This window comes from Pleurodeles waltl, chromosome 1_2, assembly GCF_031143425.1.
Source record: "Pleurodeles waltl isolate 20211129_DDA chromosome 1_2, aPleWal1.hap1.20221129, whole genome shotgun sequence".
In the NCBI taxonomy this organism is placed as follows: Eukaryota; Metazoa; Chordata; class Amphibia; order Caudata; family Salamandridae; genus Pleurodeles; species Pleurodeles waltl.
Genome location: NC_090437.1, coordinates 360948642 through 360973352, shown reverse-complemented (window position 1 = coordinate 360973352; position 24711 = coordinate 360948642). Strand labels below are relative to the sequence as shown.

At 42.5% G+C, this 24711-nt stretch overlaps 1 protein-coding gene across 7 annotated transcripts in view; it reads right to left on the bottom strand.

The window, feature by feature from the left end:
• Positions 1–24035, bottom strand: part of FSD1L (fibronectin type III and SPRY domain containing 1 like) — a 254699-nt gene extending 230664 nt beyond the window's left edge. For 4 of the 7 annotated variants that reach the window (XM_069239766.1, XM_069239774.1, XM_069239791.1 and 1 more), the window contains exon 1: positions 23947–24035. In XM_069239766.1, the coding sequence (XP_069095867.1) occupies positions 23947–23985 (39 nt within the window). In that variant the 5' untranslated portion in view covers positions 23986–24035. Of the gene's footprint in view, positions 1–23480; positions 23639–23946 lie in introns of those variants that run through there. The other 3 variants (XM_069239780.1, XM_069239818.1, XM_069239809.1) reach the window with 2 other exon arrangements.
• Between the last annotated feature and the right edge of the window lie 676 nt (positions 24036–24711).

The following is a 24711-nucleotide window of genomic DNA, read 5'->3' as shown; positions in this document are numbered from 1 at the left end:
AGACTCTGGGAGTGATTTTTCCGACAACTCATCTTCCAGTGATTCTGAGGGAGGTGATGAGGATAGTCCTGCTGTCCCTTCACAAACAGAGTCTGTGCAGAGGGACAATAGCGGATTAGCCCAACCCAGAGAGCAGGTGCATGTGGTGGCAAGCACAGAAAGAGTGCTCTCTTGGGAGCTCCCCAATTTAGTTTAGCCCCAAATTCCACTGCCCAAATCGTATTGTGGAGACATCAAAATTATTTATCACAAAACAACCTGGTTTTGTAATGCAGGAACCTGCGTTTTTGGTCCGGGCTCGGCGGCCATATATGGAAACCTACCAAACCCAGACATTTCTGGAAACCAGACACCCGGGGGAGTCCACTGAGGTGTGACTTGTATGGATTCCCCAAAGATTTCTTACCCAGAATACCCTGCAAAGGTGAAATGTTGAATAAAAACTCTATTTTTCTTGAATTTCTGTCACACAAACTACAGGAATATGCTGTGATCCACAAATTTCCTTCCTCGCCAGTGTTTCCCCACCTGTCCTAATAAAAACGCTCCCCCACTTGAGTGCCTGTACCTACTGCCTGCTTCACGAATGGATCACCCCAGGGTCAATAGATGCGCTCATGTAAGGACCAACATTGACTGTTGTATGATCCATTCCTGACACAGGCACTAGGCCTACCCACAGAAGTGAGGTACCATTTTTAATCGGGAGACTTTGGGGAATGCTGAGCGGAGGGACATTTTTGGCTCCTCTCAGATTCCAGAACTTTGCACCACCGAAATCTGAGGGAAAAGTGTTTATTTCTTTTGCCAAATTTTGAGGCTTGCAAAGGATTCTGGGTAATAAAACCTGGTGAGAGCCCCACAAGTCACCCCATTCTGAATTTCCATAGGTGTCCAGTTTCCAAAAATGTATAGGCTTGCTAGGTTTCCCTAAGTGCCAGCTGAGCTAGAGGCCAAAATCCACATCTAAGCACTTTGCAAAAAAAAAAAAGGTCAGTTTTCTTTGGGGAAAAAAGCGATGTGTCCAAGTTGAGTTTTGGGGCATTTCATGTCGCGGACACTAGACCTACCCACACAAGTGAGGTACTATTTTTATCAAGAGATTTGGGGGTATGCTGGGTAGAAGGAAGTTTGTGGCTCCTCTCAGATTCCAGAATTTTGCAGCACCGAAATCTGAGGGAAAAGTGTTTTTTGGATCAAATTTTGAGGTTTGCAAAGGATTCTGGGTAACAGAACCTGGTGAGAGCCCCACAAGTCACCCCATCCTGGAGTCCCCTAGGTGTCTAGTTTTCAAAAAATGCACAGGTTTGGTAGGTTTCCCTAGGTGCCGGCTGAGATAGAAGCCAAAATCCACAGCTATAACCTTGTCGAAAAACACGTCAGATTTCAATGTAAAAATGTGATGTGCCCATGTTGCACTTCCTGCCGCGGGCAGAGGGCCTACCCACACAAGTCACCACTTTTATCGGGAGACTTGGGGGAACACAGAATAGGAAAACAAGTGATATTGTCCCTTGTCTTTATCTACACTTTTTCCTTCCATATGTAAGACAGTGTGTAAAAAAGACGACCATTTGAGAAATGCCCTGTAATTCCCATGCCAGTATGGGGACCCCGGAATTCAGAGATTGTGCAAATAACCACTCCTTCTCAACATCTTATCTTGTGCCCATTTTGGAAATATAAAGGTTCCCTCAATACCTATTTGTGACTCTTTATATTTCACTGAATGAATAGCTGTATACCCGGGATACAATGAAAACCCATTGTACAGTGCAGTTCATTTATTGGCTCTGGGTACTTCGGGTTTTGGATGAACGTACAAGCCCTATATATACACCCGCAACCAGAAGTGTCCAGCAGACGTAACAATATATTGCTTAAAAAAAATCTGCCATATCTGGAAAAAGTTATTTAAGAAAACATGGACAGAATGGCTCATTTTTTCACCTCAATTTCCTTTTTTTTTTTTTAAGCTGTTACTTTCTGTAGGAAAACCTTGAAGGATCTACACAAATGATCCCTTTCTGAATTTTGTCTACTTTTCAGAAATGTTTAGCTGTCCAGGATCCAGCATTGGTTTCACACCCATACCTGTCACTAACTAGAAGGAGGCTAAAAGCACACAAAAATAGTAAAAATGGGGTATGTCCCAGTAAAATGCCAAAATTGTGTTGAAAAATGTGTTTTTCTGATTAAAGTGTGCCTGTTCCTGAAAGCTGGTAAGATGGTGATTTTAGTACTGCAAACCCTTTGTTGATGCCATTTTCAGGGGAAAAAAAACACATTCTTTCTTCTGCAGTCCTTTTTCCCCATTTTTCTGAAAAGAATAATAATTGTTTTTGCTGTATTTTGACTAATTTGTTTGTCTCCTCCAGGGGGACCTACAAACTCTGGGTACCTTTAGAATCTCTAGGATACTGGAAAAAAAGGACACAAATTTGGCACGGATAGCTTATGTGGACAAAAAGTTATGAAGGCCTATACTCAAATTGAGATTCAAACATCACTTCAGGAACTAGGTAATCAACCTAATGACCATATTTCTATAAATGTATCATTTTCATATTTCTTTAGAGGTACAAAACAGATTTACACAAAAGCAGACAAAAGGAAACTGTGGTATTATCTTGCCAGGTTGAAGAGAGTGGGACATGCTTTGCAACATGGGCCAAACGAGATACAGCCACTTCCAGTTTTGCCTGGACACCCGCATTATATGGACTTTATAAGTCACAGCAGTGACCATCTGCATGAACTGCAAGGGGGAAAATAATAACTTCAATGCAGGAAGGCATACAGGTCTGAAACATTGTAAAACATACACTAAGAAGAAAGCCGCTTCATCAGTCCTGGGCCCTGCCTGAAAAGATAGAAGCCGCAAGACAATGACAATAGGGGCCATGTCGGGATAAATGCACAATAAGTAAGATTGGGCTGCCGACAGAGGGTGAGGGTCAGGAAGACGAAAACACCTCCTGGACTCAGCAGCAAGTTAACAGGTGAAGAATCCACGCCAGGACAACACCACGATTGGAGAGGAGGCCCAGGCACTGAGATAGGAGTCAGTGTGCAGCAGGGACTTGCCAAGATAGAGGCATGGCTTAACCCCCAGGGGCCTGTGGGCATGTCACAGGCTCTCATCTGTGATGTAGCTGAAACTGCAAGACGGGCCAATGTGAAGTGAGCAGAAGGTGCATGTGGTGGAGCAAGAACCCATTTGGACCTGAAAAGATCGTGAAGAGTGCTGCTGGCACACTTGGGCGAGCACTAGAGCATGTAAGAAGTTAAAAGGACTATGCAGAGATAGAGGCTGTGAGCATTCTGGTCTAAAAATGGTGATCCTTAGGGCATCACTGGATGTAGCACCAGTGGGAAGCGCTGATGTGGGTGGCCCCACATAATTTACCATTATCTAAGTCAAAGATTCTGCTTGGCCTGCATCAAAGGGTGGAATCAACCTGATGTGGGGGTGATCCAAGAAGCTGGGCTCAGCTGGAGAGTGGAGAGCAGCTTGTGGGACTGAAACCCTGGGAGGCAGGATGGATGAATGCCACTGCAGAAGCGCAGTCAAGAAAGCTACAAGCGCTGTTCGAGCTAGCAGTAGTCAATGACACAGAACAGCATGAGAAAAACCAGAGGAACCAAGCCATACCCACCCAGCGTCCCACTGGATAAAATAAATGTGACTCGGATGGAAGATAGGAGTCAAGAGAGAGAATGACTGACAGGCTTGACCGTATACCAGTGCCATCCAGGGGACTTCAACTTCAAGGCCAAAATGGGTGCAATTGCAATCTATTCCTGTTGAGGGCAGACTAACAGAAAATGGGAGCAGGGGTGTGGAATTTATTAAAATATCTATTTGTCCAGGGGACAGGTTGCTTCTCAAATCTACTTGTCCTGTAAAAAGATCTACTTGTCCCTTTGGTGCCATGTAGTGTGGCGACAAATTATGGCAGCAATCTCATTATGTAAGAGCTCTGATAATAGCCTCTCCGATTATGCCAGGGCTACTACCCTAGTAGGGCTTGAATACTTGCAGTTTCAATCCCTACTGTAGCAATTTCCTTATTTTGCCACCTTTCTGCAGATCTGCATACTGGGGCTGGAGGAAGCAGTAAGCAATAGTTCCAGGGCTGGAATGCCTTTGAGTCTGCAAACCTACTAACCTGCATGTTTTAAAGATTTTCACCAGCTTCTCTCTAATATTTTCCCATAATAAGAAAGGTTGGACATTTACTCTTGACAATGGCAGAATTAGAACTTCTTCCAGGTTTGGGAAGAAAGTGGCTGGAGGGAAAATGAACTTGCAAATGCTCAATAGATTTTCACATGAGCAAATCTACACATGCGTATTTACCCATTCTAAAATACAGTTCACAAATATTTGATAGGGGTACGACATATACCATGGGTGCACTTTTGTGACTTTCTTTAAGAATTTGGGACCACATGTAGGTAGGTTCAGATTTGCGACCCACAAATTGCGAGTCAGAGCGACTCGCAATTTGAGAGTTGCAAATCCGAATGTAGGATGGTGTCCCTGACACCATCTGTCATTCGCAAGGGCTTCGCAAATGCCCACCTAATGAATAATCATGAGGTTGGGTTGCATTTTTTGACCCCCTTGTGAATGGCGGCCCTCACAGGGATGGTGGCCTGCTGGAGACAGCAGACCACCATGTCTGTGACTGCTTTTCAATAAAGCAGTTTTTTGTTTTTTTTGTAATGCAGCCCGTTTTCCTTAAAAGAAAACGAGATGCATTACAAAAACGAAAAATGAAACATTTTCGTTTCATTTTTTTAGAGCAGGCAGTGGTCCGCAGGACCACTGCCTGCTCTGAATTTTTTTTTACAGTGACATTCACAATGAGGAAGGGGTCCCCCATTGGGACTCCTTCCCTTTTGCGAAAGTGTTAGCACCCATTTGAAATAGGTGCGAACTGCGATTGGTTTGCGCCCGCGGTCACAAAACAATCCTACATTGCACTGCGAGTCGCAATTAGGAAGGGAACAACCCTTCCTAATTGTGAGTTGCAAGCCCGTTTTGCGATTCGGTAACTAGGTTATCGAACCACAAAACTGGGTTTGTGCATCGCAATGTGCTTTTTGCACATCGCAAACAGCGAAAGTCGCTGTTTGCGACATGCAAAAAGCTACCTACATGTGGGACTTGGTCCCTAATTAGGTCTAGTGTTAACAAAGACATTTTGTTTTTATTAAACTTCTATTTCTCTCTCCTTCGGCTGGCTTTACTATGAGTGATCGCATTCTGCTCTTCCACAAGGAGCATATTGGCACACAAAGTAGTTTTGTTCAGTGTCAGGAACTACAGTGGCAATCAGTGACGTAACGAAACTGGAGGGTGCCCCTTTGCAAAGAACATGGAGGAGCCCCCTCTCCAGACTCACTCAGGGCAGGTGCTGTGCTGAAGGAGCCCCCTGGAGGGCGGCTGCGGGGCCGTTGTTTTGCCACTGGTGGCAACGTGTGCTTTTAGATTTCAAAAACTTTTTGGCTTTTTTTTGCCAGTGTTTGTTAGAATGTTGAGGGCCTGGTAGCTCCCACAACAATAAAGTGTTACAAAAGCCATGTCAAAACAAGACACGCATTGATGAAACTAAAAGACTTATAAAAATATGTCAGATCAGTTGGCTTTGTCAGTGTTTGTTTATTTTCATGCTTCCCATAATCGTGTTGAAAATGGTTACACTGGTTTTCCATTAGAAATATTTTTGGGAAATACTAGCATGCATCAACACATTTTACTAAATGACACTTCATTTGCATCTAATCAGAGAGCATTCTGGGAGCATTATACTTAGCCTCATAGCCTAAACTTTTCAAACATGTGTATACACGTTTTTATTTTTAGTACTGGAACCAACGTCAGTAGTGAAGTGTGACCTTAAAACATTTACTTACAGCACTCACCCTAATAATGAAGGCTTTCAAATAATGAACCATAAATACAAGTTCGAACAGCATTATCTTTTGGAAACACATCACCTCAACTGCAGAGAGTTCCACTCTCTGTAAACAGGCAGCCAAAGGGTTTGTGCTGCAGAGGGTTGGGCCTACTTGTCCCAAGGACAAAGTAAACATAAAAACTTGTTGCCCTTGACCCCAAACAAGATGTCTCGGGCGTCGGGCGATAGGAACTCCACATCCCTGGGGAGACAGAGTAACCAAGGCTGATCTGGACCTCACCAGTATAGAAGTGAGGTCTTTGTACTTAGGAAACAGTATAAAAAAAATAAAAATGCAAGAGAGAATCCGCTTCCTAGAACATTATGCCGAACATTAAGAATGGAGGGTCAGAGAGAAATGAAGGGGTTAATTTGAGACGTTCCTTGACAGGCTGAGAAACACAGTAGCGCAAATAAAGTTACTACATTTTCTCAGAAGAGTGAGCCCCCAGAATGTTTGTGCTGCTAATCTAAGAGGCTCCCGCTGGAGCAACACCCTGACCTATTCTATCAAAACTCACATTACTGTAAGAGGGACTTATCTTGAGGAGCACCAAACAGAACGAATCATTCTCTTTCAGAATTTATTTCTTTATTAGCATTTTCAAGTTACAAAAAAGCAAGCCTACTGTGTTCATCATCAAACTATAGTTCACGTCAGGGCCACTTTTAATCCCAAACAATCACAGGGAAACTGTACATTGCTAAAATATCCGTAACTCTATCCTCCCTTTTGTTGTAGAGCTGATGGTCAGCTCACATTAAACAATCCTTATTTTCAACACAAATAAACATGTTTCATCACAAATCCAGTATGTTTAGGGAGAGCAGCTGATTAATAAATTATACTATCGCCTCACCTTGCTAAATGCAAGCTAAAAAAAAGTCAAAAGCAAACATCAACGTGCCCAACAATCTCTCCTCCCACTCCTCCCCACCCCCTTGCTTCCAGTTGTCTACCAGACCCCATCTAATAAAAGGGGTATCAACCCACATCTCAGGCTGTCAGCCACTCTCATGAGCCCCATCTGTCACTCAGGCCATAACAGGGAGTATCACTACCCGCCTGTCTCATCCACCCCCCAATTCTCTCGATCCATCTTCACCCGTGGAGTCCCATCTGATGGCTCTAGTAATGCTTGTGTTATAACTCAGGACAGTAAATCATCCATAACCTTGTCACCTCTGTGGTTTTTCTGCAAATGTGCCTCCTCCCTCCCAGGCCATTCAATTAAAACTCGGTGCCAGTCCTGCTATTTAAAAACGGTGGGGGGGGGGGGGGGGGCCTTGAACTGATCCAACTAATCTCTATGCGCCTCTTTACAACAATTAACCCACACATTGTGAAGTGGCGACATATTTTTTTCTTTGGCTATCAGGGAGGAGGCCTAGCACACACTGCTTAATTGTACAAGTCACCGCCCATCCTGTCACTGCTAGTAAGTGGTGTAATATCTCGGCCCATTATAACATAATAACCAGGCATCCCCACACCACGTGCAGAAAGCGCACATTCACTTAAGTAAATAAAAATCGAGAGACCCGAGGCTTAGGTACACACTTCTGTTCGTGACAAAGCTTAAAGTACCCAGGGAGGGAAATCGCAATTCTTCAAGGATGCAGGAGGGCCTGGAACTGAGTGGTAACAAAGACAAACACAGACATCTGGCCAAAACAATCAATCTAGCAGTACTGCAGGTGGGCCCACACCATGGAGGAATAAAAAGAGCTTGGGGACTCAAGAGACACAAAGCCACACAGGCCGTGGGGGACAAAAAAAGAGGCTGTGGTGCTAGTAGAAGTACTTAAGGAGATTGGTCACTCCACAGTAGGTAGTGACTTGACGGACAGCATGTCCACTTCACAGCACAACAGGGACAGTATGGAAGTGGACATTAGAATGGGCTGGTGGTCATGCCCATGACAGAAGACACACTAATACAATGGGACTGAGATAACCTGTGGTGTATGAAATACCAAGAACACAAAGTACGTTTACAGCTTTATTCAGTCCTGGCCATTATAGTGCAGTGTTGTTTCTACAACTCGCTCCTTCCCAATCCAACCGTCAACCGCCCCACCTTTCTTAACATTCTATATAACCTAACATGCTCTAAGTTGACATCTTGCATATACTTTTCAAGAGCAACACCACACATCCCTTCCCTTAAGTAATACAACACAGTTCCCGTATTAGTAAACAAAACACTTAAGCACTAGAATTTATAAAACATTAAATAACTCTAAAAATGCATAAAGGAACACTATTCTATAATTGGTAGGAAACTTGATTCCATTTATAAATACATATTAATTGACTCGTGTGACAACAACATACTGAAACCTTTACACTGATAAAAACGAATTGATTGCAGAAACAATCTTTCAAATAAGGAGGCCAGTTGATCTGGCATCCCGATATGCTTTTTCTGTAGGACTTTATTGTAGGATTCCATTCTATTCCTATTTCCATCCACAACACTCTCTTCGCATCTTTCTTCACACACTCTCTTCTGCAACATTTCTACTAAACCGAAAATAACTATGCCCACTGTCAACATGTTCCTTCTCTGTTTTATCCTTTGCAATTCTACTCGTATGCCAAATCCTTCCATCACTTAGTTTCACTGTAATGAAAAACACTTACAAAACTTCTAAAGATTCCGTAAATATACTTTCCCTAACTTCCCAGGTTTTTTTTGTTTTTTTTTACCAGAACCTGTTAACCACTTTTTAACTGAACACTTTTCAATTGTTTCTTGTATACTCCTTGTGCCTTATTCAATATTTTCCCCTTATAATATCAGCTGATCATTTAACCTGTTTAAATTCATTCATCCAACTCAGAGTGTCCTTCAAGAATTGAACTCTTCCTCTCATAATAGTAAATGGACTAAACCCAGTTCGTGTTGGAGTAGTCCAATTTCTTTCTTTCTTTTTTTTTTTAATACCTTTTGCCATTTGCAAAACACCCTTAATCACTCTTTTAAAGCTTTCAACTTCTCCATTACCTTCTGGATGATAAAATGGCATGTATTTGTGTTCAATTACATTCTTCTCTAAAAAATGTTTCTTCTTCTTGAGATTTAAACTGAACTTTATTATCAGTAATAAGCTTTTTATGGAATCCTTCTCTTTGGAAAATCTAATCTAAAAAGCTCACAATACAACCCACATTTGCATTATCCACCACGCTTACCTCTTGCCACTTTGAAAAATAATCCACAGCCACCAAAATATCACATTTCTCCCCATCCTATTTTTTTTTTTTTTTTTTTTAATGGGACCCATAATGTCCACACCAACTTTCTCCCATGCCAAAGCGGGAACCACCCGCCCCCCGCCATTCACCCCACATCATGGAAGATACCTCTCGTGGCGTGGGGGTAATTTTTAGTTTTTACTGCTCCTTCCTACCACGGTTTTCCCAGCAGTGATGGGAAGTGAAAACTGAAGTCTATGTGCACCCATCTAAAGTAGGTGGGCGGACATCTAAGTCAAGCTCCAATAGCCGTACTCTGTTGGGCTATTGGAGGGGTGTACCCACAGTGGAGAGGGAGTAGTTTCCGCAGTTTTTGGTATTTTGTGCACCAAAGATCTGCCCACATTTAAAAAAAAAAAAAATAATAATTGGGCAGACGGCCATTATGTTGCCGGAAAGGGGATGTCATAGGGGGTGCAAAAGAGTACCCATTCCACCACATATAAATTGGGCCCAGAGTTCTTTTCTTCTGTAAAGTCACTGTAACATGCAAATTGTGACATGGGGTGTTCTCATATTAGTTTCGCTAAACTTGGTAATCAACTGAAATTTGACATTTGCACAACAATAATAAATGGATGGTTTATGTTTTTATTACGTTTAGTCTCAATACATTTTGCAGGACCACGTTTGTTTTTCCTGGCATAACAAACAACGCTAGAAACGTAATAGAATATGCAAAGAAATTCCTAGCAAAATAATCAAAAAAAAATAAAATGTGGCCTAATACTCTGTACACAATGGTCTACTCTAATGGAAGGTGCTAGCATATAAAAATGGATTAGAAATAGGAACTAAATGTCAGCTAAACCCGTGGCTCTTATGACCTGCAGAAACCAGTTATGTGTTGTAAAGGGCGTAGTTAAGTGCAGCGGAGCCCGAAATAAAAAACATGTCCAAAACAGTAATAAAAAATAAAGTCAGCACAAGAGTGCATAAACTACTTCCTTAATGATGGAGTTGATTGTGGCAATCCTTAAAGTTTATATGTCACTGGCACTCTGACACAGTTCTAAGAGTCAGAAACTAAAAGCGTAATCAAAATAGCCATGATTGAAAAAAAAAAATAACCACACACACACACACACAACACGAAACACATGATTTTTTATAACGCAAAACGTCCAATATTGTTGACAAAAGTCAGTGTTTGACTTTAATACAAGAGATCACAAAACTGCAAGAAATGGCACTTATAAACATTTCAAAATATGATCTTTACAAAGATTTTGGGAGAACACCTGACACAGGGTCAAGCGCTCCACTGCCAAACAACTTCTAGGAGAAGGGCAAACACTTCCACTCTAATCCGCAGTGCGAATCAGGCCAACTTCTGCACTGCCACACTACAGACTTCCGGTAGGCTTGGAATGGGGTGAGGAGGGATAGGTCATGAATTCCTGTATACCCTTGGAAATCATTTTTTCTTTTAAACATTTGCCGCAAGTCTCTTCTGAAGGTCAGATCTACCTGCAGGAAACGTGTTTCAAATGTGTGTAAAAAAGGTCTCAATCTGGATGGATAAGAGAAAACTCAAGTTTAATAGTTCCAAGACCAAAGTCCTCTCCATTCTGTTGTCCTTCAACTCATCCACCCCTCCTATAAACAGTCAGTGGCAGAGAAGTCTTAAGAATTTAGGGCCTTATTTACAGTCTGGCAGACGGGATACTCCGTCAAAACATTTCTGACAACCCATAGGCCATATTACAAGTGCCATAGGCTACAAAGCACTTGTAATGTGGCAGAAGGGCCATCCGCCACTTTTGTGACGAATACAGAACGTCTCCCATACTCTAAATAAGGCCCTTGGATGTGCATGGGTAAAATTCCACAACAAACCATTGGCACTTGTCCACGTACAAGACTCCGCAAGTGCTTCAGCTTGAATTTCAGTAGCAGTACGTAGATTTTCACTTGCAAATTCAAATCGTGAAAAGTTAACAACTCCTTTCAGGAGATGAAACTTCTGAAACACGTAGCTCCTGGAATGTGATAATGACCCTATTATCACATACAGTGCAGGAAATAAGGGGGGGGGGGAATACAGAATGCATTCAGCAGCACTGTACTTTGCTCAGAGCAGCAACTAGCAAGCGGGGGCGGGACCTTATTTACGCTTCGAGGTAGGTCCACCAAAAATTTCTCATTTAAAAGACCGTCAGCACTCATTTTGTTCATCCAGACTGGGAGCTAACTAGAGCCCAACAGTTTGATACCAAAGCACCTGGAGGGAATCAAAGACAATCACGTCACAGGTTCTTAAGAGCCAAAGTGCAGATGCAGGTATCTGACGTTTCCAACCAATATATGTAAGACATATGAAAGTACTTTAAGAAAGTCTGATTTGTCTGCTTGTATGAGCAATTACACGAATAACTCATAATATAACACTTGCAAAATTATGTTTTTAAATTATATGTTTTTCTAGCACTAATCAACCCAATGGGTATCCATGCTTTATGTCACACAGAAACACTGATGCAAATGTTGCATACAACAATGAGGGTTAAAAGGTGTATAAGTCACAAATTAGTCATAGTGATAGGTACTACATGTTTAGAGCGCTTGTTCCAGAAAAACACAAAGTCAGGATTTAAACTATGTGTGGTCCTACACAATGCAGTAGATGGGGTTCTCTGTACTAAAGCTTTTAACAATGAACTAACCCTTTGTAGTGAAAGTAGAATAACTAAAGACTCAATTAGAACCGATAAGGTTCTTGCAGTTAGCATACAGCTCCTTGGTGCTGGTTCATAACTCACAGTGCTATATTACGATGTGTGTGACTAATGACCTGCAGGTAACACAAGGATCTCTGCAAACAGAGCAGTAACCAAGAGAGTTGTCTATATAAAATACAAATCAGTGACCTACATGTTACACACTGTGCTTTGCAATAGGCACATTAACCATCTCTGATACTTTATGATAAGTCAAACATGTGACTAGATCGCATGTAGATTTCTCCAGTAAATTAATTAACGATCAGAGTTATCTTGCTGCTATCATGACCCGATAACTGTTGCATACGCAAAGGCCTCTGAAGCAGGTGCCTTAACCCTTTGAGATAGTTGTAAAATGCAGCCTTTTCACTATCAAGTAAGCCACAACAGATTTACTGTCTCAATAGTCCTTATTGCCAATACCTTTGGAGAAGTGTTTTTGGAAGAAGAAAAAATAATCTAGAAGCAGACTGTCAGATTCTGCTCCTCGTTGACTCCACCTCCTTTGTGCTCCACACGTTGAACCCCATTTTACGGAATGCTGGAGTAGTTTTGTTTCCTTTTCCAGCACCAAAGACGTACATTTGAGATGACTAACATAGTAAGGGCCTACTGGTGCTTGGGAGACTGACAATGGCTTATTACTGTGTGAACTTCAGAGCATAGTTCACTAACGTTTTTAACCTGACCTGTAAGACTGAACTGCCACAATCCTGGAGATCAGCAATCATTGCCCCCATTTTAAAAAGAGTAATCAAGATGACCTTTGCTGTTATCGACCTATTTAGTTGTTAGATTCCTCAGTGAAAATTACAGATAGGGTTGTGCTCAGTAGGCCGACTGATTGGACCTAAGAACGGTCCATACTGTCAGAGGTTCGGAAAGTGTGTTGGGACAGTTGCCTAAATTTTCATTTCATAATTAGAAAATACACTATAGCCAAATCCTACCCAATTTATCTGTCCTTTATGGACGTGTCTTGCGCCTACTACAGCATAAACAGGTCACATTTCTGGTCCATTCTACTTGCTATAGGCTTAGACAAAGTCTGGTTGATTTTCATAGAGCTCTACATTATGACCAATCAGTCAGATTTGGAGAGAATGGCAAGTATGGTCAAGATATGCTTTTAGCTAAGAAAAATTCCCTGTCAGTTCTTCTTACATTTACGATGAAGTTCTGTATCACTAGCACCATCAATTGCCTGAAAAAACTAGTTGTAAATTTCATGGAAGAAATTAACTTGGGAACCAATTTGTCCAATACTTGCTTTATGGCTTGTGGTCACAAAAACCTGAAAACTAGGGTCTTCACGAGTAAGAGGCATCAGTTAGGAAGGCTGTACCAGATTCCTTATTTGGGAGCAACCTTTGAGGGAGCCAATACCTGGAACCCCCTGCCTGTTGATCATGAAACGATGTTTTGACCAATCTCTAGGCTTTTATTCAGTCTGGCAGTGAGTATAGTCAGTAAGCTTATAAGTGCACTGTTAGAAATGTATAACTGCAAGCGTTTGCCCTTGTTACGCTACGAGTCGGGGTACTCGGGTTTTAAGGATGTGAAAAATCCCCAAGCTGAGGAAAAACATGTTTTGCAAGGCCTCTTGGGAGTCTCTTGCAGCACCGCAAATAATGCAGTACATTAGGAATTAGGCACAGGTCATGTGGAGGATCATGTCAGACTAGCCTCCTTTCTGTTATGGTGTTGTGCGTGGAGTAATCTGCAAGCCACTTTGAACAAAGCCATAATACAGGGCTCTCTTTCCAGTGAATTGGGTACGAGGATCCCTTGATATATGGGAATGACGGGCCTTTTTGGCGTTTCGGAGTAGGGAAGGTAGTGCACGGGTGCTTAGCAAGCCCACCAATAGGGAATAAGAAAAAAATTACAAAAGGCTAGCAAACATACTTAGAAATGGTGATTAATTGATGGTAATGTACTCTACTGACCAGGTTTAGAATGGTCTCTATTTGTTGGTAACTAAGCTTCCCTTTAAATCAAGTTGACAATACATTGCCACAGTCTGCTTCATTTTATCTTTTTTTGTAAGTTTTATAGAGTTTTCCATAACGAGTTATTAATACTGCCTATAAAGAACATGGAAATTAGGCAATGTAAAATGGCCTTAGTCTTTCTGCAAAGGCTTTCATCACTGGTTGTGTGTGACAGGGCTTGCCGATTTTTAAAGTCCTCAATTAATTATCATGAGTCTTTGTGTTCTAATAGGGTGACATTTTATAATCAATTTATTATTTATATTACTTCAGCATTTTATTATATACTTATGTAATATATTTTTTCTTTTGGCTTGTCTTGGTTAGACTTTGTGCTTTTATGATTGTTCTAATAATTGAATAATAATAATGCATGAATAGTAAAGTAATTATTAAAAACACTACTCATACTAATGTTTAGCTATACAAATCCCCAATGTCACATCATTCACATGTGAGGGACTTGCTCCCATGCTGCGAAGTTTTCCTGTCTCTAACGCACTTTGAGGGTGTAGGAAGGCTACCATTCATACAGAAAAAAACACAACACTTCAATGCCCAACAACATTCCCCGCTTCCCCTATAAAGTTTGAAGTACAGTAAAACTTCAATACGAGTTGTTTGAAGAGATTTAACACAAACAGTGGCTAAACGAAACCTCACAGTGCAAAAAGGTACAGGGTGCTGAAAGTACCAAGACACTTTGGAGGTGCAGTGCCTGCGCTACAAAATAAATTGCAGATTTACAATCGCTAAGTATTTAATGACCAGCGCCTGACCAAATTTCCACAACATTGCATGGTCCAGAGAAGACTACATCCTGATTGTTGGTAGCCAGCACAGTCACAAGGTAAGTTAAATAGGATAACGTACATACTGCAAAATCGGGTCAGTACATTTTGGGACACTGATCCCATTAGGGGGCGTAGTTTGCATGTGGTTATGGCTTGGTCCACAAAAAGTAACCTAGTGGGGCATAATGTTTCATCTTTGCACATAGTTTACTGCTTAAATGTGATGCAATGCAGAAACTGGCTCATAAATATTAATGATCCAAGCAACTATGCGTGGTCCAGCAACAAACATCCTGAGGTTAGGTCCACAGCACAGCTCTCCCAATTGCAAACCAACACATTTTTATTTCAGTACTCTCTGATGAAGTGTTGCTAACCCCACAAGTGAGACATAGTGGCATACAAAAGAAGGTCAACGGACACAAAAACACTGTTCAGGAGCAGAATAGGCAGTGCTGTTTATAAAATAGGGGTACAAATGGATTGTGAGTCATGCAACCGATCAGCAGGTAAATGGAAATAACAGTCCCGGCTCATGAGAGGGAAAGGGGACGTGCTGGCGAGTGGGACACACACAAAAAAAAAAAAAAAAAAAAAAACACATCTTTTTCCTGTACTGCTCCTTTGTCTCCTCAGCAGGAAGGCAAAGGTTCCCAGCCTGCCCTGCGGCCAATCCTGATGCTGCTCATAGCAGCGTCAGGATTGGCTGAAAGTGCCCAGACTGGGAGCCTGCTCACTCTAGCCCCACATCACAGTGCCGGGCTGGAGAGACCACAGGGCGCGTGCATGTTTGGCCAGTCCGAGACGGTTGGCCAAACATACTTGTGCAATGAGGGGGGAGTTTGCATTACCCCTCCGTCCACGTCATACCCGTGGCCCCACCCTCTTTTACAGTGAAAACATAATAAACTGAGTTTATTATCTTTTTGCTATAAAAGTTTTGCAGCTCCTGCTGCTGGCGGGTGTCGACGCTTCTCTGCCCTAGCAGAGGAACCACCCCGGGGAATAAAAATGTCAAAGATCTTGCACTGCGAACAGGATAAGGAGACTTAGTTTAAAAACTGAACATACTGGTCTTCTTAAGATTTGCAGGGGTTGGTACATTCAACAAAGACTGGTAAATTATTAATCCAGATGTGAACCATACAAAGTATATGCAGTAAGCTGCTGCACTACAGTGGAATGGAAAGAGAAAACCATCAACAGCATTCTAGACTCAGATCTCTAACAAGATAAGGGTCTGAAGTGTTTAGGGTCGCTTCTATATATTATCTTTTAAACTGTATTTAAAGATTCTGAGCATTCATATTCTGTTGTCATTCCCTGACAAGGTATGGTGGAAGGTGGATGGAGAACTTCTAAAAATAATTTATTTTGTGATGGGGTATGTTTTTGCTTCTTACAGTCTTACTTTTTACTCGACAAGTCCAGTTCTGCAGTGAGGTAAGGAGTGAATTAGGTGGGTCGCCTTACTAGTGAGAAATGCAATCTTCAAAGTACAGTGAGATTCAAGCATAGACAATTAGAGTATTGAGGGCAGTTGTGACTCTGGCAAATGTTCTCGCTCTAGTGATCAACATGAAAGAGTGGGGGCAGTTTTGAGAGTGCTTTAAGGTGGAGTTTCTGTAATGCTGTTATTAGGGAATTTCTGAACTCAACGCAGGATATCTTCAATGCCTGTAAAGGTGATTTACAAATTGTTTTTTTTTTAACTAAAGTACAATTTTTGCGGGGAAACTTCAGTTTCTACATCCTTCCTTCTCCTCATGACTTTTCTGTCTCAGGATGTCAATATTTCTATTTAGTTAGAAGTGAAACTGGAAGTTACCTGTAGTCCTCCAGAGTTAGTTTGCTCAAAAGGCACTGGATTATAGGGCATTGCATATGTTTACTCTCACAGAAAACGTACAGCGCACTGCTCAATCTATCAAGCCTGTCCAGTGCAGACACAGTTTAGCAAATACCAGAACCTCCACGGGAATAAATCATAATTCTTTTTATTATATATTTCCTCAAAGGGGACAAAGACAAGACAACTTAAAAGGCTTTGTCAATTTACACCACTTACCAATAGACGTAAGACATTGGTATATAATAACACATCATCCAATTAATTAACGCAGCTGTACATTTTTATAAATGTATCTTCATAGTAACATATTTACTGTTTTCATACAGCGAGAATAGTCTAATTAATTTAAGATGTACTGCATAATTTATACCAAAATACAAGTACCTACAATGAGAGAAATGAATTAACTGTTTTAACCGTTTAAATATAATTAAAATGTGATACAACAAACTCAAGGACACTTCTCTAACCAGAAGGCACTGGATATCCAAACAAAATGGTCCATCTAAACACAGTTTTATAGTCCCTCATATTCAAATACATAACATGAACAACTGAAACAAGTACCAAAGTAAAGCTCTGCAAGCCAGATGGCATAAACACTAATCAACAACATTACTTTAAAGAAATTAAACCTAAGCCTGAAGATAAATGATGCCATCAAAGCATCGGCTACATTTCCAATACTGGTGCAGGAAAGAGTTCCGTTATTTCCAAAAAACATTCAAATGTGAAATGACAAACACATATTTACTTTGGAAAAACAATTTCCCTATTAGACCCGTCCTATCAGTTTTTGACTGTGCAGTTCGCCCTGAACGCGATTAAATCTGTGCAGAAACACCAACCACTTTTTAATAAACCACATTAAACTGTTCACGTTGCCCTCCTCTTAAACAATTGGGTAGCAGTGAGGGCAGCTTGTAGTTTGCCTAGTGGACACGCCTGCATTACTCAGTAAACACTGCGTGCCATGTAAGAGTGGTAAATGAACTGCACGTTCTGTTGAGTGACATGATCCTTTTAACTCCTAATTATCCTAATGGCATGTGTCTCAAGAAGCCGCACTGCTGCTGGAAGCAGCTGTCAGATGCCTGTGATGAGGCGGAACGGAGGATGAATTCAATTTTTAAAGAGATACTGTATAAAGATATAAGGAAATGGTTAACAGAGACCAAAACTTAAACTCACATCAGCTTCTTCTACTGTGGGCTATTACTTTAAAACATGTATAATAACCCTTCAGGTTTTCATTTGATTTTTCAGCTTTTCACTGGTATTTCCAACGCATTTTAGTTATGAGACGAATTTACCAGCTGATGCTCCAAAAGACATTGTAAATGTATGAAGTAATGGCAGATTATTGCTAGAAGCATATCTAGCCTACCCACAGTGCAAGCAAATGACCTTCCCACAATACTCTGCTTCACGGGCCCACCAATAAGGATCCATATAACATCCCTGGCGGGACCAGATCAAACAATCTAGCTTCCAATGGCTTGCCAGTACTCGTGCCTCTTCCTACACACTGACAACCCTTGGCACTGTCCAAAATTGAAAGGTGAATGAGGGCTAGCTCAAAATCTCCCAAACTACAGGTCACACGTTATTTTTAATCACTTGATCCCCACTAAAGAGTCTAAATTATATCAGACGCATTAAACATCAATACAGTGGACAGATAACCCTTCCTTAAAAAGTGATGGATGGGGGTTCCTTGTCTACTGGTGCCAAAAGTGGAATAAATTCCTCTCTTCACATACTATTTTAAAGATGCCTGTCCTTTTACAACTGGGAAACTATGACTGGAGTCTGTTTCAAGCATTCACCTCACATTCGTAAGGGAAAAAATAAAAGGTGTTTATCGTTGTGAGCCTCATCCGTTTCCCACAAACTTTTCCACATAAAAATTGTTAGTCCTTAGGGTGGTCTTCCCCAGACTTTCTTGCCTCTACCTCCTGTTTCTTTGCTGTATCTTTTTGTTGACCTTGGGACTCTGAGAACTTTGGCACTGTTAACCAGTACTAAAGTGCATGTACTGCTCCACTAAACATGGTAACATTGGTGTATCCACAATTGGCATATTCCATTTACATATAAGTCCTTTGTATAGTGGTGTACCATCTACTCAGGGCCTGTAAATTGAATGTTACAACTGATTGTGCCACCCACTTAAGTAGCCCTGTAAACCTGTCTAAGGCCTGCCACTGCAGAGCCTGTCTGTGCAGTTTCACTGCCACCCTGACTTGGCATTTCAAACATTTTGCCAACTAGTACAACTCCGCTTCTCTTACATATAAGTCACCCCTAAGGTAGGCTCTAGCTAGCCCTTAGGACAGGTTGCCATGTAAGCATAAGGCAGGACTTGTATCTTTAAGCTTTTCATGTCCTAGTAATGAAAAACTGCTAAAGTCCTTTTTCATTACTGTGAGGCCTGCCCCTCTCACAGGCCAACATTGGGAATTCCTCATATCTTTAAGCTGTATTTCCTGGTCTGAGAGGAGTAGCTACATCATGTTTAGTACCATTAGAATGGTGATAATAAATCCTCTTTACTGGTAAAATCGGATCTATTATTATTTTAGAAATGCCACTTTTAGAAAGTTGACATTTCTCTGAACACTCTGCCCTGTGTGTCTACGGCCTATCTCCAATACACCTCTGGCTTTGGCTAGTTGACAGCTACACTTGTGCATTCCCTTCAGACACCCACAACAAAGGATGCTCAGCTACATCTGTATACTGATGGGTCTTCCTGGGGAGGAGGTTGAGAAGGACTCCCACTTACATTTCAAAGAGCAGTGTCTAGAGTCTACACAAAGGGCCTGATTACTTCCCACTGGAAGTCTGGAGCCCAGGCTAGAATTATTTTGTAGTCACCCCACAACACCAAAGGCACTTTCTTTTTCAAGTACTGGATCCCTTGACCCACTCGAGTAGTACACTTCTGGACTCAAGGAAACTCTACTAGAGTAAATACTGCTGTGTGCCAGGATCACCACTCTGCCAGACCTGACTGTTCTCAGGAACTGCTGCTCTGCCCTCCTGATATCTGCCCGGTACCTCAAGGGTTCACCATCACTCCCAGAGTGTCTCCAAGGGCTTGCTGGCTTGTCCTTCGTTTCCCCCAGGCCTCAGGGACACCAAAAACCGTGTACACATCACCCTGCACCTCTGCAACCAAGACTAGCACTCTAAGCTGTGGAAGCGAGGCGGGCACATTTTCATGGTGAGCGTGGTGCCCCACCTCTGCACCCTACACTGTGGAATTCAAGCAAGTCACTCACCAGTGTCCGCCGCACACCAGCAGTATTAGCACTTTCATTCCTCAAGCATCAGAGAAGGAGCATTCCTTGCTGGGGGGTGAGCATCAGAAAAAAAGCTCTTTCTGGCATGGCCAAAGTGGGCGCCACTCTCGGTCGTCCTGACAACCCCAGTGCTCTGAAAGCACAACCACCAGTGTCTCCAAGACCGCCAAAAGCACCTGCAGCTTGCTCTGCTCCATCTGCATTGCAGAGGCGTGCAACGGCACTTCTCACCCACTGCGACGTCCCAAGAGCAGTGAATATACTCCACTTTACCACCAGTCCCAAGCAGTCAAAGGATTTTGCTGGGCCCCTCAAAGCCGCCCCCAACTCAACTTCAATTAACCTAATTATTCTGGCACAGAGTTGTACGAAATTCAATTTTCACTCCGCTCCTCACAGCTGACTAACACGTTCCCTAATTACCGTAAAGAATCGGAGGCAAGCCCCATCTTAAGCACAGTCTTTATTTTTGATTATCCTTCAAAATGAACATCTTGATAAGTACTCATTGGATTCTTGTCGTTTTTGATCCTATTTTAATCAGATAAACACTATAAATTGTTAGAAAACTGTATTGAGTCTTTTTGTGGTACTCTGCCTATGATTACTGCCTTCTAAGTTAACCACTGCCTGCTCTGCACCAGCTACCAGAGGTTGAGCACAGGTTAATTTAGGCTGTGGATCTGACTTGCCCTGACTAGAGTGGTGGGTTCTGCCTGGCTTAGGTGCAAACCCTAGCCAACCAGAAACCCCATTTCCAACAAAAGTACTTTCATCTTGCCAAAGTTGGCTGACAAAGGCCTGTGATGTCTTTAAAGCAATAAGGCCCATATTTATACTTTTTGACGCTAAACTGCGCTAACGCAGTTTAGCGTCAAAAAATTTTGCGCCGTCTAACGCCATTCTGAAGCGCCATGCGGGCGCCGTATTTATGGAATGGCGTTAGCCGGCGCAAGCAGACCGGCGCTGCCTGGTGTGCGTGGAAAAAAACCACGTAGACCAGGCAGCGCCGGCGTTGGGCAAAAATGACGTTAGGGCGTCTTAAAATGGGGCAAGTCAGGTTGAGGCAAAAAAATCGTCTTAACCCGACTTGCGCCATTTTTTAACGACGCCCATCCCCCATCAACATGACTCCTATCATTGTAAAGATAGGAGTCATGCCCCCTTGCCCAATGGCCATGCCCAGGGGACTTCTGTCCCCTGGGCATGGTCATTGGGCATAGTGGCATGTAGGGGGGCACAAATCAGGCCCCCCTATGCCAAAAAAAATTATTTAAAAAAAAAAAAAATACTTACCTGAACTTACCTGAATGTCCCTGGGGTGGGTCCCTCCAGCCTTGGGTGTCCTCCTGGGGTGGGCAAGGGTGGCAGGGGGGGTCCCTGGGGGCAGGGGAGGGCACTCTGGGCTCATTTTGAGCCCACTTGTCCCTTAACGCCATGCCTGACCCAGGCGTTAAAAAGCGGCGCAAATGCGCCGTTTTTAGCCACGCCCACTCCCGGGCGTCTCTTTTGCCCGGGAGTATAAATACCACGTAAAGGCCTGGGAGTCATTTTTTAGACGGGAACGCCTCCCTTGCATATCATTAACGCAAGGAAGGGGTTCACGCTAAAAAATGACGCACATTCCGGGAACTTTGGCGCTATACGCCTCTAACGCCATAGTATAAATATGGCGTTAGTTGGCGTTAGTTTAGCGTCGAATTTGCGTCGAAAAAAACGACGCAAATTCGGCGCAAACGGAGTATAAATACGGCCCTAAGTGCCAAACTATTCAGAAGACATCATCTGCAGCAAGTTAAGTATTGTATAGACTGTGTTTATGGGATTTTTCTGTTCTACCATTATCTTACATAAAAACTACAGAGACCCTGTTAGTTTCAATGTACAAATATGTATGTACTTATTACCTGTACTCTTATTCTACTTCGTAACCTTTCATAAACATCAGCCTGCACTTTTGTGATCAGTAGATAACACTATGCAACCTTTCAAAAGTATAAATGTGGTAGTCTCAAATCTGGCCTAAATCACCACGTTTATCCACCTAAGGTGTAAGTATTTCACTTGTTGCTGGTATTTTTGTATGCATTTGATACTTTGAGGTTTTCTTCTAGTTCTACTTGTATTATAGTTTTTAAATCAACAGCGGAGATGTATCATACCAATTTGCAGCCTGTGAAGGGTGTGAAATGATAGGATTCCACTGCTATTGCTCTATAGGGTACTGTATTTTGCTTCTTATGAAAAAAACAGAGTTAGCCTAAGAAAATGAATGGAAAAAATAAAGAACATTCCCACAAGCGTAACTATTCAGACTTGATTTCTTCGATTGGTGGTCTTATTCGAAAAATACTTGATATGGGCTCCACTGCTCCAACAGGAGCCCAATCCCGCTTTGCCTGCCTCTTCATTTAAGAGTTTATTACAAATTCTTAATCATTCTTAAGTAACCCAAAGGTAACACACAAAGATACACTAAACTCGCTATAAATCAATAAATGCATAAGAAATACCAAGATTCAACAGATTTATCAGGACAGAAGCTTTTCGCACCAAGCACGAGCCAACCAACAATAGTAGACACCACTTTTACAGCATTAAATTACCGATTTACCTTTTAACCCCAATTAATCCAGCGACTATGTTGTAAAGCTTGTCAGTGCTACCACTCCCGCTCATCCCCAGAACCCCAACCACTATAAGAACAAAATAATAAAGTCGATTGCCTCTCCCGGTCTTGGATCGGCGAGTGTCAGAGTCTCCGATGAGGTTAGGTGTGGCTTACAGAGAAGCACAATAGGAGTTAATGCAAAGCCATTCCACATTAGCGCACTCTGAGCATCCATGTGTGCCTTGCACAACTGTGCACCTGCTCTCAAGACAGACTTTTCAGCAAGGAAGGACTGGATGCACCATTATAAGGCGCACAGGGGATATCCTCAGAGTTCAGCGCCAGATGTAGGACAAAAGGGAGCCGCTACCTCAATTTACTCTCTACCAGCTGCCCCGATACAACAGGGGGCGTGGGAACAGGGGGCAGGGCGTCTAAGGGGACCAGACAGGATCCAATGGAAAGCCCATGTGCAAGCTTTTCAGCCAGACTCTTAAATCGAGCATACCAGAATTAAAATGTACTAGGGGTGATCTCAGCCAGAGGCACAGGTGAGTAAAGGAGCTGGTACATGGACGAGTCCAAAGCAATTCATTATAGTAACCTAGGAGATACTGAAAAAATGCGCAGACCGACCCGCTCACTTTCTGTCGCTTGTGAATCACGTGCATTTTATTTTTAAGTCCTGCACAGAATACAACTGGGTTGTACGGGTGTCTGTTAGTGAAACCGTTAGGTTTTGCATTATTTGACAGTGGTTCACGGTGGATGAGCAATAACAGGCTGCTGGCGGTGGAGTGCAGGTGACTCTTAACTCTCTGGCTGCCCAAAGGGAGGAGCGGGACTGGGGCAAAGAATATCAGCAGCTGTCAAATACCGGGGACCACTTAAGACAGGAACACCGGACACACCCTTCGGCCGCACACAGTGGCGACAACTCTGGTGTGGGGCTGTTGTGAATCCTCACCTTCTGTGAGTCCATAGCGGCGGACACCGAGCTCCGCGGGATCCTCCAGCGGCTTCGGCAAGTGACTTGAGCTGGGTCTGGGTGAGGACTGAGGAGCGGCGGCCGAGCGCCTGTCACCCCACCCCGCCCCCTGCTACTGTCACACAGTCCCTCCGCCCTCGAGGACCAGCAGCCAGCAACAGAAAGGAGGGACTATACAAACGGGGGCTGGCCACATGGTTCAGGTAAGGAAGGTGGCCATTTCGAAAATGTTTTTTCTTAAACTATCTGGCCAAGTCGTGGTATACAATCGGTGGAATATTAAGTTAACCCTATATAGTTACTAATTATATTTATTTCACTCGCCAAGTACTAATATAGGTGACCATAACATCCACACTTTACTGACACTACTTTATTTTTATTAAGCTAACCTCACGTTTTCCAGTCTAATAATAAATAATATCCACACGCTATACTCTTTTACCTTGTTATCAGGGCTCAGCTCCTGTTGCATTGCACACATGGCATATCCAAGCTGGGTTCAGTCTTCAGGTTCTGCTCTACCACTGAAGATCTAAATATTGCCACAGAGTAGAAACTAAGAGAGGACTCACTGACTGACTGCAGTTTCTTCGCCGACATAGGCAACGGCGGCCGCCATGTTTCAGGTAGTTTATAAATTAGAGTTTATTACCGGTGACAGTCATTTTCTTTTCTTTTCCAACAGGAAAAACATCCATGAAAATTAAAAGACTCACCATTTGGGCTAAACCTCATGAAATATTTTTAAACGTACAGTTGTTTCCGCGAGATCGAGCATCTTTTTTGTTTAGCAGTTGGGGGAATTGCGTTTAGCTTCTGGGAATTTCCATTCGCTGTACTTGAAATCTATCCATTTTGAAATCAAACTGGCAGTTGCTCTCCTGGTCCTTCCAAACCCAGCTGTATAGAGATGGACTAGAGACATCTCTCTAGTTCTGAGAATGTATTGATTAGTGCGCCCCCAAGTGACATTGAGAGAAACGGGCAGCCGTTCAGGGCGTGGCACAATGATGCATAGGATCAAGCAGTTCTTGTTAGGTTTCGAGTTAGACGTTATGGTCGGGTACACGTTCCTTCTTTTACATAAGCAGTTTAATTGAATACATCTCTATTGGGTTTGTCTACATCCACAAAGAAAATCCGTATAGAGATACAAGAATAACTAACTGCATACAAGCCAATAGCGGCTCGAACTTGAGCTCTAGTC